This window comes from Polistes canadensis, unplaced genomic scaffold (assembly GCF_001313835.1).
Source record: "Polistes canadensis isolate GaletaPanama2010 unplaced genomic scaffold, ASM131383v1 scaffold_48, whole genome shotgun sequence".
In the NCBI taxonomy this organism is placed as follows: domain Eukaryota; kingdom Metazoa; phylum Arthropoda; class Insecta; order Hymenoptera; family Vespidae; genus Polistes; species Polistes canadensis.
The window spans coordinates 731,042-746,411 of NW_014569595.1; the positions used below are offsets into that span (position 1 = coordinate 731,042).

The following is a 15,370-nucleotide window of genomic DNA, read 5'->3' on the forward strand; positions in this document are numbered from 1 at the left end:
AACTCTAGTCACGTTTGCTCGTTCGTCTCTAGCTTTTATTTTACACACCACCCATCCACCCTGACGACGACGATTCGATTTCCATTCGGTTAAACGAATCGATAGATTCGTAAACGTGAAGAAGAAGAAGAAGAAGAAGACGAACATGAGAGAACATTCTATGCGAAGATATATTTTAACGTACTATACTATATACCGAATAGGATGATTCCTATATGCTCGTGCGGATTGTTCTACTAGATCGACGAGGAAAAAAGAAAGAAAAAAGAAATCATCGTTCTCTCAAGGATATAATATTGAAGAAAAAGAAAATAAAGAAGAATAAAAAGTAGTAGTAGCAGTAGTAGTAGTAGAATAGAATAAGAATAAAAAAGAAAAAAAAGGAGATAACGAGGAATCGAGTCACGTTCGTTTCATCCTTTGCTTTTTCCTCGTCTTTTCCTTTTCTACGATCTCCCCCGAACCTCCTACCCCCGCCCCCTCCTTTTCCCTTCGATCTTCAACATCAACCTCGTCCTCGTTCCCAACCCCCATCCACCTAACCTCCCCTCTCCCAGACCACCTCGTTCTTCTCCTACTTTGCGAAGGAATCGAGCTAAGAAAAGGTAATGGCGTGGAAACGGCTCAAATGACCCGCGAATTTTCAGCCTGCAGACGAGACTTACTTCCTCTCTTCGTGTTTATGTTTAGTAGGCACCCGTAAGTCGTAAGTCGTCTACGAGAATTATATCAGGATATTACCATTTGGGCTCTGAATTTATGGTAATTTGTGATATTCCTAACTTTGTCTCTCTATCATATACGAAGACAGGCAAACCCAACCAAACCTCCTGGGTTATCATTTTACATCGTAAACTCGGATTTCCTGTTGATCTCAATCTTATATTCTAAAGTAATAATAGTATCCGTCTATTATTTTAGAAAAATTGGATTACTGTTTTAATGTTCTTAATATTTTATTATTATTATTATTATTGTGCTTATAACTAGTACGATAATGTGTTTTTGTTTTATAAAGGCTCATGCAAATAATTCGATTTTTAGTATTGATCTCTTTTCTACAAATTAATATTACGTTTATTAAATAATTATAATATTTAATGTGATTTTTTTCAATATCTACGAAAAAGATACGAAAGATATTTATTCTAAGAAAGAAAGGACCCTATTTAACGTATTTGATCAGAAAGTTAGTGTTATTTTAACGAGAAAACAACTTGGGGTTCATTTCTACAAGGAAATGATCGGCATTTTTGAAAAAGAAAAAGAAAAAGAAAAGAAAAGGGGGAAAAAAATTAAATTCTCTTCTCGAAGCAAAGGCTGACAGGTGGATGTATCCTGAATGAGTATCCGAGAAGGACTCTAGGGAAGACGTTAACACGTCCGTAAGACCGGACTAACGCTGTGTAAATATACCGGAGAAGGGAAATTAGCCATTCTCGGAGAAGTAAAATAAATATTTTCACAATAGTCGATCGTTATATGAGAGATTATGGAAATTTTCGATGAAACTGAAGATTTGTTTTCCAATTTTTTCCGGAACGTCTAACTTAACCAACATAAAATAAATAAACAAAAAAGTATATTTTCATAAAAAAGCAATTTTTCCCAATCACGCATATAATAATTTATTTCATTTAACCAAAACGTCCGATCCATTAAATAAAATAATAATAAAAATCAATTATTTACAAAAAAAAAAAAATAAAAACAACAACCCAAGGAATTGCACATAAACTGCAGAAACTAATCGCGAACATATGTACCGTTAGACGTAATCAACTAAATAACAAAATCAATGATAAAAACTTAAAAATCGAAAAGAAACGAGGTAAAAAAAATAAGGGGAAAAAATCGTAAAGAAAAAAAAACACGCGAATAACGAGAACGAAAGAAATATACACACGTACATACGAACGAACGAATGTAAAATTGTAAAAACTATTAAAAAATTTCGCATAAAAACGAGAAGAAGAGCTAGAGCCCACGGCAGGGATGAATATATATATATATATATATATATATTTTGGCGTTAGTCACTGGCCGATTATTGATTTTGTCTTTCGGATGGCCGCGGCACGCAGGCAAGCACACAGGCAAGCAACCAGGAACACGTTCGTTCGAGTGAAAGAGACAGAGATAGAAATTCAGAGAGATGCGCGAGAGAATGTGTACGTGTATTATATATATATATATGAGAAAAAGAGAAAGAGAAAGAGAAAGAGAGATTTGTGCTGGGCGAGCAACGAGCAACTACGATACAACTACGAGCCACGACCACGACCACGCGACCACGAACCACGAACCACGACCACCACGACGACGACGACGACAACGACGACGACGACAACGATGATGACGACTACGTGAGGGGTTACAAAGCTACGAGAAACGCATTAAATACTTGAGATGTGCGATGTCCTCGGACGAGTCCTCCTCGGCGTGTATATTCTATATACATATTGTAATATACATATACATACATATACACGACCATATAAATACTATATAGTTACATGTGTACTCATATAAATATGTATATATGTAATATCATATATATATGTATATTGAGCGTTGCAGCTTGAAACAGCGGCTTTGGGACAAAGGACGGAGCCTAAATTGATTGCGTCTAAAACCTAACGAGCTTTCTCGCCTTTTCGCCATCCTCTCTTTCTCTTTCTCTCCTTTCTCTCCTCTCTCTCCTCTCTCTCCTCTCTCTCTCTCTCTCTCTCTCTCTCTTTCTCTTAGGACGTCGTCGATGAATCTTTCGTACTGGGAAAATATATGAGAGACTGTGAGAGCTTTTCGGTACTCTCTCTTTTTCCATCTCTATCTCTATCTCACTCTTTCTCTTTTTCTTTCTTTCTTTCTTTCTTTCTTTTTATCATCCCCTCTTCTTTTTTTTTCTTTTTTTTCTTCTCAAACGTATCACCCTACTCATCGTTGTCGACTCTCTTTCCTTTGGCAAGCGAACTCGTTTGACGTGAGCCGAAGATATTACTACTACTACTACTACTGCTACTGCTACGACTACAAACTACTCTATATGTATGTATGTGTACAACACAAATCAACTCAATGCTTTTGTTCGTTCCTACGAATCGATGATCCTACCCGTACCCCTACCCCTCCTCCCTTAGATGAAAATCGAATTAAAATCGAATTAGAAGCATTTTTACGTGTGATTCAGCGTACAATTATTCCCACGTCCGGTCATATAAAGGGCAGAACGTTGGATCGTAGATCCTCTCTCTCTCTCATCTCATCTCCACCCTCTATGAACTGTTCTTACGAACTGTTCTAATCCCTAGAATGTTACGGGGTTGTGGCTCCGGTTAGATGACTGCGTTGGCTGCTTGTTTGATTCCTTGCTCGCTTCCTTGCTTGCTGAGCTGCTGGGCTGCTGGTGTCGTCGTGCTCATGAATTTTCTATCGCTCGTCGAAATGATTAAATGATCTTCGTTGAAACGAGGGGTAGTAGTAGAGTAGTATAGACTCGACCGTCGCCCTTTTACGTGTCTAACGTGACACTGGCAAGTGCCATTCGAAATTCTCCCCTATAGCGGGTAGGTGATCATCTATTATTTATATTAATAGGTACGAACGGAGTCGAGAATCAGTGGTGGGAGAAGATGATGCGAGCAAGTGCTTAAAGTACTTGAATATTAATGATACAAGGGTTAAAAGCCTTCGTTGATTACCTAATCGAGCGAGCTAATCATTCTACTTTACTATATATATATATATATATATATATATATATATCTTTCCTAACTTTATTTCATTATCATTCTCTCTTGACTTTAAACTATCCAACTTGATTACTTGACTTTTGTTCCCTCGTTAGTGGGGAGCTTGAGAAGAAAAAAATAACAAAGACGCGAATAATATTATATTTTAAATCGCTATTATTTTGATGAAATAGAATAATAAACGTCGTAATTAGTCTAACTCTCTATTTTAGTTATTTCTCCAAAGATTTTTCGGAGAGAATGCTCATAAAGTTTACTGCCGCCGCCGCCGCCACCGACAAACAAAGCGATGATTTCCGGATGGACGAGTGGAACCCCACAAAAATTGACCGATAATGCACACACCAGAATTCTGTCCGTAGTCTACTAGTTCTGGGAAAACGAATCGACTTTAGCGGCGTAGAAACTGGCAGGCAAATAAATAAGGGCGTCGTGGAAAATCGTAGAAGTACGAGTATATCCGAGCAATTTGGGCGTTACGCGCGATTGTCAACGGTAACGCTTATAAATTCTCCTAAAGCTCATCGCAAAGAGGGTGGCCTGGTTGTGTTTAGCCAGACTACTATTATCTCTCTCTCTCTCTCTCTCTCTCTCTCTCCCTCTCTCTCTCTCTCTCTCTCTCTCTTTCTTTCTACCGAGAAACCTGAGAAAGGGGATATAAATCTCGACTCTAACCGAATTAAGTTGGAAGTATGGACCGAACTTTCGCCACGCCCTTTGCCGCCGATGAAACGCTATCGAAACCACCGAGTCTGCGTGTTGTGAAAAGCTCGAGATTCATAGACCAAGCAGAGAGAGCCAACCGTGAATTTAGCAAAAAAGACTAACACGGAAACTCCGCGAAACAAATGATCGCTCTTGTTACAGATTATTCACAAATGCGGATAACTACTACTACGGAAAATCTACGATCGGATCTAATGATTTTACTGCTCCATTTCGTTACTCGTAATCTATTATAATATATTTATCATCGTTAAAATCTATTTGGTTATGTGTATACGTTAAACGTAATTTCTTTTTTCTTTTTTTCTTTTGTTAACGCAAAATTTTCTACGATAATAATTAATCCTGCATCTTCGTTACTTTCAAATCAACGAATCGGTAAATGAATCCAGATATACGCTTTCATAGTTAATCGTTGAATATTATATACAACGATGAAATATCAAAAGATTTACAAGCAAACGTATAAACAACGAAAATGATACGATTGATACTATAATAGAAAATGATCGAATTTACTGATCAATGGTTAATGAGCTCGCTCGTGCGAACGATTTCTCTCCTACCAGTTTTACTAATAATTCGACAAGTTAGAAGGAACTACTTTCCAAGGGTAGAAAGAGACCCTTTTTGCCGTTCGGTAAGCAAGTGTCCCTCGTAATGATGTTCCCGACGCGTGCCAGAGTCTCAGCATGGGGTACACATAACCCATGGTTAAAACCCCCAAGATCTAAGTCCGTCCAACTCGACCATTTACCACTCGATGACCGAAGGAACACGAACGAAACGAAGAAGGGCAACGCCTCGTGCACTTATTATGCGTCAAATAAGTCTCCAACGTTTTCTTCCACCCTCTACCACGAAATTAATTGGCTAGGCATCATCCCTATCATCGTGGGATTGTGGACAACTTATAAAGGGATATGTTGCTTACACTTTCGCGTAAATTTTCACACGAAATTTACAAACATTTGAGAGATTTATCCGTCATTATTATTATTATTATATCATTTATTTGACGTTTAATCAAATCAAACAAATAAAAATATCAATGAAAAATATTATTCTTTATACTAATCACACACATTTCTAGTCGCGTGACCGTAAAGAGAATTCACGATTCTCGCTATTTTATTCGCGCAACACAAAAGTTCAAAATCATAAATTCACGGCCGATTGCATGCGGAATGAATGATAACGCGATAAAACACAATAATGTATTTACATTCGACGTGTACATCTACAATCCATGTATTTATAAATCAAATACGTTTGAACGAGAACGTTTCGACGTGTAATATCGGATTACCAACGATAATCGGATTTCACAGGGCATCCATCGTTATTTCCGTCGTTGATGAAAACTCGAAAATATGATTTTCCATAGGTTACGCCTGACGACCTTTACCTTTTCCTCCAAACGATTCGAAAAAGGGGTGGTTCCTTTTTTTTACCTTAATACGAATCACAAGTCACAACTAAGAAGTAGAGGAAGAAGAAGAAGAAGAAGCAGGAAAAAAAGGGAAAGAAAGAAAGACAAGAAAAAAGAATAAGAAGATTAAAACAAAAAAAAGGGGGGGAAGGAAAAAGTCAAAGAAAAAGACTCGATATCTCATTATCGAACGATCGCAAACTAAACTCATCGCTGGAGAGTAAGTAACGAGATCTCCAATTATCTTCAGGGACAGTGTCTCGATCGTACTTATTTAGAAACATTACGGAAAAAGAAAGATAGGGAGCAGAATGAAAAAGAAGAAGAAGAAGAAGAAGAAGAAGAAGAAGATAAAGAAGATAAAGAAGAAAACGAAGAAGAAATCGGACGCGAGACTCGAAGAAAACGCTCAAATAACGAAGAACAATATGAAGTGAAAAAGGTGGAGAGAGAAAGGGAGGGGAAAAGGTGGTGGTAGTAGTAGTATTAGTAGTAAAGATATTTCCGTGATTAAAATAAAAACTCGTTGGGGTTTGGTTAGGTGATTTTTCAAGGGTCCTCATGAGTCCAGTTGATATACCTGGAGTATATACGCGATTCACTCGAAGGCATCATCGTTGATGCGTAATATACAACACGTACTTACCTACACAAACACCGTTGACGTTGGTTTAGGTAATATAACGTATAGTATTACTCGAAGACAGGTGGGAGTCAGTCATCATCTTGGTGTTCATCGACGTATCGGTGGTGATCTATAGTAACTCATACTAGGATTTCCTGTTAGTACCGATTGCCTCCCCTCCCCTTCCCTCCTCTCACCTCCTCTCCCCTCCTCATCCTCCTCTTTGCAAAAGCCTCTATCTTTCCTCTCTTTCTCACATCCCTTGCAAGCCGTCGGCAAGCCGTCTCGCGTCTGCTTTCCCCTTTTACCCTCACCTATCTCTCTCTCTCTCTCTCTCTCTCTCTCTCTTTATTCCCATTTCCATTCTCATCTTCTTGTTTTGGTCCAATAGTCAGTCGTCGGTCTGATCGATGATACGCCAACAGGCAGTACTGCGCATGGCCGACTAAATACAAACTCGCTCCTTATTATACACAGGGTGTGCCAATAAAGGGGGTGGCAAGAGCGAGAGGAAGAGAGAGAGAGATTGTGCGAGCGAGCGAGTGAGAAAGTAAGGCAGAGAGAGAAAGAGAGATAGAAAGTATGAGAGGGGAGGTCTAGGAAACGAAGGAGAAGGTGGAGAAAAGGTAAAGCCGTTCTCTCGTTCTCCTTCGAGTCGACGAACTTGCCGTCATAAAGGAAGCTCTTACTCGTTGACGTTGCAACTATCGTTACCATCCCTCTCTCTTTCCTCCCGATCTCTTCATCTCTTACTCACACTCCTTCCTTCTCATCCCCTTAACTCGTCTAAAATATTCTAGGACGTCAGAAGGATACACAATTTCCGATCAGGAAGGTTTCCTAACTAACTAACTTGAAAAACGATCGATCAATTTTCTAAAAATGACAAAGTTTCATAGTGTATGTGGTGTCTTTCTGTTCTCTTTGCCAATTAACAACAATTTACAACACGATTAGATCGAAAATACTTCGTTAGGTTTTTATCTATCCATTTTTTTTCTTACCTCTTTTTTTCTCTTTTTTTTTCTAAGGTAATATTTTCCATTTACCCTTTAACAGCGACGCTATGAATTTATTTCAAAATTTATATTGTTTATTTTATATACATACACATAAAACCGGGCGGATTAAGTTAAAATCGCTCGGAAATAGAAGCGAGAGAGAAATAGGACCGGTCCGATACGGTCCGGTCCCGGTCCCTGTGTGAAAGCAAACGTTCGATGACGTTAACGTTAACGTTGATAAATCGGCAAAAAAGCGACGGCTTGTTCGAATCTAAGCGGAAGATAATTTCGGGGTGGCAGGCCAAATTGACAGGGCAACGCGTTTCCATTCATTCGAATTACGTTCCGATTCTGGCGGTGACTTTAGTATTGTTGCTACAAATTGGTACACGCCCTGGCCCCCCTCCTACGTCCTCCCCTCTAGCAATGGCTTCCCTTTACCTCTTCTCGCTCCCTCACTCTCTCTCTCTCTCTCTCTCTCTCTCTCTCTCTCTCTCTCTCTCTCTCTCTTTCTTTCTCTATCCTTCTGCATGCACGATTTGTATACGTCGAGCTTTTTAAATAACATCCTCGGATATACAATTGTATACTCAAGAGACGAATGCGAGTGACGTTAACGTTCCTTTTCTAATCTCACTTTTAATCGACTCCAATAACTATCTATCTATCTATCCTTGTTTTTTGTTTTATTTTATCCGTTTGCCTATCTTTCGTTAACTAAGATTAAATAATAGGTTCATTTTTCTGTCTCTTGTCTTTTTTTTCTTTTTCTTCTTTTTCTTCTTTTTCTTATTGTTAGCTAACTACAATTATTATCAAAAATTATTCTCTCCCTACTCAGTCTTGTAACAAATTTGACATCGTTGGTAAGAAAAAGAAAGATCTGTTTCATTACTCCGAAAAAATAAGACGAATAAAAAGAAAGAAAGAAAGAAAGAAAGAAAATGGTACAGAAAAAGTAAAGTAAAAGTAGAAAAAAAAAGAAAAAGATTCGTGACATCGAAAAGAAAGAGAATTTTACGTAAGATACTACTTGGAGGAGAATCCTCAAGAAGCCGACGACTCGTACGATAATCGCACTTTATGTGGATTTAACGAGTGAGAATTCGGAGGAAAACACAGTCTTGCGTTTCTCTCGTGAAAACGAGTCACACTATCCTCTCCTCTCTCTCCTTCTCTCTCTCTCTCTCTCTCTCTCTCTCTCTCTCTCTCTCTCTCTCTATCCCTTTATCTCTCTAGTCTCGTTTCACGATTATTATCTACGTGGAATATTTACGCGCAATTAAGCAAATAACTCTTAAAAATTGGAGAAATGAAGATGAAGAAAATGAGAGAGAGAGAGAGAGAGAGAGAGAGAGAGAGAGAGAGAGAGAGAGAAAGAGAAAMAGAGAGAGGGGAGGGAAAGAAAGAGAGAGAGCTTTTAACGATCAGTCGTATTTAATCGAGCTCGCCAGACGGACTTTAACTTGAAAAAGACTAAAGATGATCTCGTTAAGATATATTACAATTTATCATTTATGATTAGACTCGAATAGATACTTATTTTAGATATTACATATATGTATGTATATATGTACCTATATAAATATATATGTACGAGTAAACGCGTGGAAATCGAGCTCGTTAAAATCGACTAGAGGAGAATATGGCACGTGTGTTCGCGGTAGGTGGTCGGATCATCCGGATCGTTAGCAAGTAGCCTAACTGGATCAAAAGAATGAAAAAATAGGATCGTGGCTAGAGGCCTTTTAAATATAATAGTTAACTGCGAAGAGGCATCCGTGTTGCATAAGAGTATGTATTTGTTAGTATGAGAAGTGATTAGATACTTTCAATGCTAGCGAATTATAATAATAATGATATATATGATAAAAGTATATATATATATACCAATTTCGAAATATTTTAAAAATGATTTCTTATTAATGTTAAAGGGATGTTTGAATTGTGTATTTCAGGTGTGGTTTCAAAATCGGAGAGCTAAATGGCGCAAAACTGAAAAATGCTGGGGTAGAAGTACCATAATGGCGGAGTATGGTCTATACGGTGCGATGGTTCGACATTCTTTACCACTTCCAGAAACTATTTTGAAGAGTGCTAAGGAGAACGAATCGGTGGCTCCATGGTTGCTTGGTGAGTATAGGATTCGATTTTTTATTTTTAATTAATATATATAAAACACGCATCCGATAGGGAATAAACAAAGTCCGTTATAAATAATTTCAATAGCTTGTTGATTTGTAACAACAAAAACAGACGAATAAAAAGAAACAAAAAAAGAAAGACGCAATCAAACGAAGCAAAAATGGAAAAGAAAAGTAATAAGGATAAAAAAAAGGAAATTATTATTTGTATTGATCGTACGACGAGAGTGGCAAAAAAAAATAGAGAAAAAAGAAACGTTCGTTTATAAGCAATTGGAGCAATCACGAAAAATGTCGAATTTTTTTTTTTCTGTCCGTTTCTATCAGCGCAATCGTCTAAGACAAGCGGCTTTAGTCAAGATTTCGAAAATAATCAAGAACTGATTGACTGTGGGCCCGTAGGGATGCACCGAAAGTCGATCGAAGCGGCGGAACATCTCAAGTCTGGTGGCGAGGACAGCGGAAACGACCATAACGGGAGCGGAAGTAGCCCTCATCATAATCATCACCAAGGTGGACCTACCAGTTCCGAGAGTGGACAAGAGAGCCAAGATGGTATGGGGCCGTCTTCTTCGACAGGCAAGTTTTATCTTCCTTTTTTTTATTTTTAACAATAATGATCGGTACGCGGTTCTTATTTTTGAATATTTCAATCGTCACTAATTTTTGTCTGATCAATTAACCGGATAAAAATAAAACCGTGCATTAGTAGTCAATTCGAACTCTACATTTTTCTTTACAACAACGTCAACTTCAATTACGTTTTTTGACGATTACATTTTTTCTTTTTACAAATCTGACCGCGCAATCTTTAAAGTATGATCAATTTACTACAAACAGTATTTATACTTTATATTAAAAGCCGAATATTGTCTAAGGGTTAAATTGATAATGCGTGTACTTAATTATTCGCTACGTAGTTATACACACGCTAACGGTTAATTGATAGATAATTAAAAGAACACAGAATTACTTAATAATTTTAAATTTAATTGTAGATCTTTTGTGGTTTCCTGTTTCTAGCCTATCAAAATAATTCTATCTAAATTAAATATTAAATCCTTGTCATTTTTGCATATTCGTTAATCCACTTGTATCTTTGTTATATTCGATTATATCGTATAGCAGTTAAAATTCTTTAAAAATTGTCTCGACTATTGTCAAATTTATAAAAAGAAAAAGAAAGAAGAATTAATAAAAGGAATAAAACAAAACCCCTCGATAAAATATGGCATTCTGTTCGTTTTCTTTAGGAGTCGTACAGGACACAGAACAACTGAGGAACGAGAGCATCGCCTGCTTGAGGGCGAAAGCTCAGCAACATCAATTGCAACTGAGCTTGCAACCAACGGCAGCTCCAACAGGCAGCTCTTATCAGACAGGACCGCAATCGAGCACACTCCATGCTTCGGTTTAATCATTCTCGTCAAAGTTTTTCATCTTGATTCTCGAAAAAAAAAGAAGGGGGAAGAAACATTGACGACGACTTTAGTCTGGACTATTCGCCTAATCGTCGAATAAAAGAACAAAAAAGGAAAAGGAAGAAGTAACAAGAAAATAATACTACATTTCTTCAATCTATATATATATATAACGAACGTAAGGAAATGACAAAAAAATAATAAGAGAGAGAGAGAGAGAGAAAGAAAAAAAAGTAAAATACGTTCGAAGAGGAAGATCGAGATCTCGTTATATGGATCGATCATTAAAATATATTTTCTAATCGATGAAGATATATTGATGATATTATGGTGACAAAAAACAATGAATCTCCCAAATTATCGACTGCTGACTCGTGAGGACGATCAGGGTAAACGAAGTGACATTTTAAATAAAAAATACAAAAAAGATACAAGAGAGAAACACAGGTAGAGAAAGAAATAAAAAAAGAAAAATATTAATTTACGTGAGCAACGAATAAATCGAACAAATATACATATATATATATATAGATATATATATATATATATATATATTTCGATATCCAACACGAATGAGATACCTCCTTTGGTATATGTATATATGTAATCCGATCAACGAAAATTTACCAAAAGAAAAGAAGAAAAAAACACAGGAAAAAGATAATAAAATAAAATTGACGGTCTCTATAATATACGTATGCGCAACGAAAAGAAATAAGGGAAATACAGAAACTTCATCAACGAAAAATCAGTGGCCTATCAATGGCCATCTTTAAATCGATACTTTAACAAAACGAAATCGATACGAAGAAATAAACTAATACCTAATTAAGAAATAATAGTCGCTTTTAAATAGTGTGAGAGTGAAATAAAACGACAGAGAAAGAAAAAGAAAGAAAGATATAGAAAAAGATAGAGAGAAATTAAAAAAGAAAAGAAAAAGAAAGAAAAGAAACGAACGAATAAACAATTAAACGAACAAATAAATAAATAAAATAATTAATTAATTAAACAAATACACGAGAAACGAAGACTTTTCGCCTTTTAACAAAAATAAAATAAAATAATATAAAATAAAAGAAAGAAAAAAAAGACATACTACGCAAAATGATTCGCAACGAAATGTTAAATAGGAACGACGTTAGGTACATCGAAATGAGTGAATGTGTAATTTGTATGAGAGATTGAAAGAGAGAAAAAGAAAGTGAGAGAGAGAGGAAAAAAAAATTTTGAATTATTTCAAAACAGAAAAAAAGAATGAGTGAAAGAGACGCACGTAAAAAAAAACGTTTATTAGCGAACACTTCCTATACCCAAGTACTTAAAGAAGACATAACTGTTGTCAAATGTGCAATATATCGATATAAGTTTTAGTTCTATAAGGTATATTATACTTTATTAATGGATACACCTACGCGCGTGGTGGTACGGGAGTAAACGGCGATTAACGATATATATGTATGTATATGTATGTGCGAAAGAAAGAGATTACGATGGTATGCAAAAAAATATGGATCATGTTTGATGATTTACAAATTTCATTTTTAATCGGATCTCTTAAAAAAGAAAAAGAAAAAGAAAATCATCATTATATATCGAAAACGTCATTACCTTTCTCCTTAATCCACTACTGTATATAAATATATATATAAATACAAAGGGTATATATATATACTATAAACATATATATATACATATATATATAAATACACACAAAAATAAATATATGTGGTTGAGAGGCAAGTATAGTAAAATGAGATAAAATAAAGTAAAGTAAAAAATAAAATAAGATAAGGTTAAATAAAGTAAAATAAAATAAAATAAAATAAAATAAAATAAAATAAAGTAAATTAAAGTAAAGTAAAGTAAAGTAAAGTAAAGTAAAGTAAAGTAAAGTAAAGTAAAGTAAAGTAAAGTAAAGTAAAATAAGGTAAAGTAAAGTAAAGTAAAGTCAAATGGCGAAGCTTATTTCTTTTCGCGATTTTTAATGCTCTCGCGTGAAAATAATAAATCACCATTCTCCATAGAACGCCATAAGTTCCTCTAATAAAATCTCTGTAAGATAGAATCGTGAAATATTCGATGTAATTTTTGATTTCATTCGGATCTATCGCGTTTCGTTCGTCTAATTTAAGAACCAATAAAATCGGTCATTTGTAACATCTTCTAACTCGTATAGACGAATTGTTAATATACGTAATACGTTTTATCGCGTATAAGGAAGTATATTTTCTAGAGGAACAAATTGGCGGAGAATCATTTACGATAAAATATACGTCAATGAACTTGTTAATAATAAAAGGAAAATAATGACGAAGACGACGACGATGACGACAACGACGATGATAACGACGAAGACAAAGACAACAAAGTAAAAATAAAAAAACAAGAAATAAAGGATTAACAAATAATAAAAAGGAAACAGAAAACAAAGTAAAATACGAGCAAAGCAAATGTTTAAATCGTGAAAGGAAACTCCGATGACACACAACGCAGGTCGGATCTAGAGATCGAGATCTTACTGTATCCGAATGCCCCAACGCATGCATAGTAGTCGGCTAGTGTACGTAATAAATAAAGTTTCTGAACAAAAAAAAAATGGATTCAATAATTTATCAAATTCTTCTTATGGGACCTTAAATACATCTTCTCTCCTCTAAACTTCCTTATTCTTTTTCTCGTATCTTTTCTTTTTCATTGGAAACAAATAAATATTATATATACAAATTAAAATATTGATATAATGTTACGTTTTATAGTGAAATCATTTTCAAAATCGTTATTAACTTAAATTCTTATCGAAACATCCAGATAAATTAAAAAACATCAATTTAATGGAAGAATTAGAAGGACATCCACTCTTGAACCCACCTCATGTGTCCCACTCTGAGGGTCCTGCCCAAATGTTCCTAGCGTATGAAGGATAAAGAAATAAATGAATAAATAAAAACTAACTGAAATATTATATATATATCTCAATGAATACAAAATATTTTTATTTTAATGATATTTAAAAAATATTCGTAGCTTGATTTCGTTATGATAGAAGCGAATATGCTAAAGTTATGTTAAAAACAGAAATAACTTATCATTAGTTTCTTACTTTATTCTTAAGGAAGTTTTATCATGAGATTAATTATAAAAGTAATTATAAGAAGGATTCTCCTGATTATTTCATATCGTATCGTTTCTTTTCAGATGGCTCCACTTGCTGAAATGGACAATGGTCCTTTATTATTCTATGCCTTTTTTTCTATAGTGACGACATCTGGAAAAATGATGTTACCGACCAGAGTTTAAAAAATGTAGATAAAATCTGCATTATCAACGTAATTATGAGGAGTTGAAACGTCGGTAAGTTAGATGTCGGTAAGTTAAATGTCGGTAAGTTAAATGTCGGTAAATTGAATGTCGGTAAGTTAAATGACGGTAAATTGAACATCGATAAAGCAATACACTGTAGCTTTCCCAAATTATATAATTATAATAAAAATTAGAACCTTTTTTTTTCCTCCTCGACAAGAGGGATTTAAAATTCTTTTGCTCACTCGTTACCAACTGTTATATTACATGTATGTGACATTTTAAAATTAAAACAACGCATATATGAAACATGAACAGTAGCATTAAACGTTTTGCGATGATCACAGAAAAGCTGGCATAGAACCTCAACAGCGACAAAAAATGAATAAATACTCTTAATTGCACATTATTTGCACATTTAAGATCAATAGATGCACATTTTATTAATTAATTATTTAATTAGTAAGTAATTAACAATATAAATACATAATATATAACAATATTCTGTGATAGTGTATATAGTATATTTATATTGTCAGAAAATTTAAAATAATTATATTTAATTTTAAGTGTCTAAATACGTGTGTACCTTCAGAAATGCGTTTTTTATACATATATATTTTAAAAAGTAGAATAAAATCAAAACGAATACATGATAAATCCAACGATGATCACCTGTAACAAAAAGAAAACTAAATTAATCATACAATCAAGTGATACAATAGCCTAACATACAAATCGTCCAAATCGTAGATGCACTTTTCGAATGAATTTTTAATTTATTTTTATTAAATCTCTATTTACCGTTGTAATGAAATTAAATTTATCGCGTGATTTTACATTTACATAAAATATATAAAAATAAAGAAATAAAAAAAGTACAAATATTAGGTTACTACAAAAAATAATATCTATTAATTATTATGAAATACTTTAAAGCTGCATTACATAGGAAAGAAAAAT

General features: G+C 34.8%; 1 protein-coding gene across 6 annotated transcripts in view; it reads left to right on the plus strand.

The window, feature by feature from the left end:
* Nucleotides 1-12,802, plus strand: part of LOC106785339 (visual system homeobox 2-like) — a 56,023-nt gene extending 43,221 nt beyond the window's left edge. For 3 of the 6 annotated variants that reach the window (XM_014745714.1, XM_014745717.1, XM_014745715.1), the window contains 3 exons: nucleotides 9,498-9,672; nucleotides 10,011-10,262; nucleotides 10,937-12,802. In XM_014745714.1, the coding sequence (XP_014601200.1) occupies nucleotides 9,498-9,672; nucleotides 10,011-10,262; nucleotides 10,937-11,100 (591 nt within the window). In that variant the 3' untranslated portion in view covers nucleotides 11,101-12,802. The remainder of the gene's footprint in view (nucleotides 1-9,497; nucleotides 9,673-10,010; nucleotides 10,263-10,936) is intronic. The other 3 variants (XM_014745718.1, XM_014745719.1, XM_014745716.1) reach the window with 2 other exon arrangements.
* The last annotated feature ends 2,568 nt before the right edge of the window (nucleotides 12,803-15,370 follow it).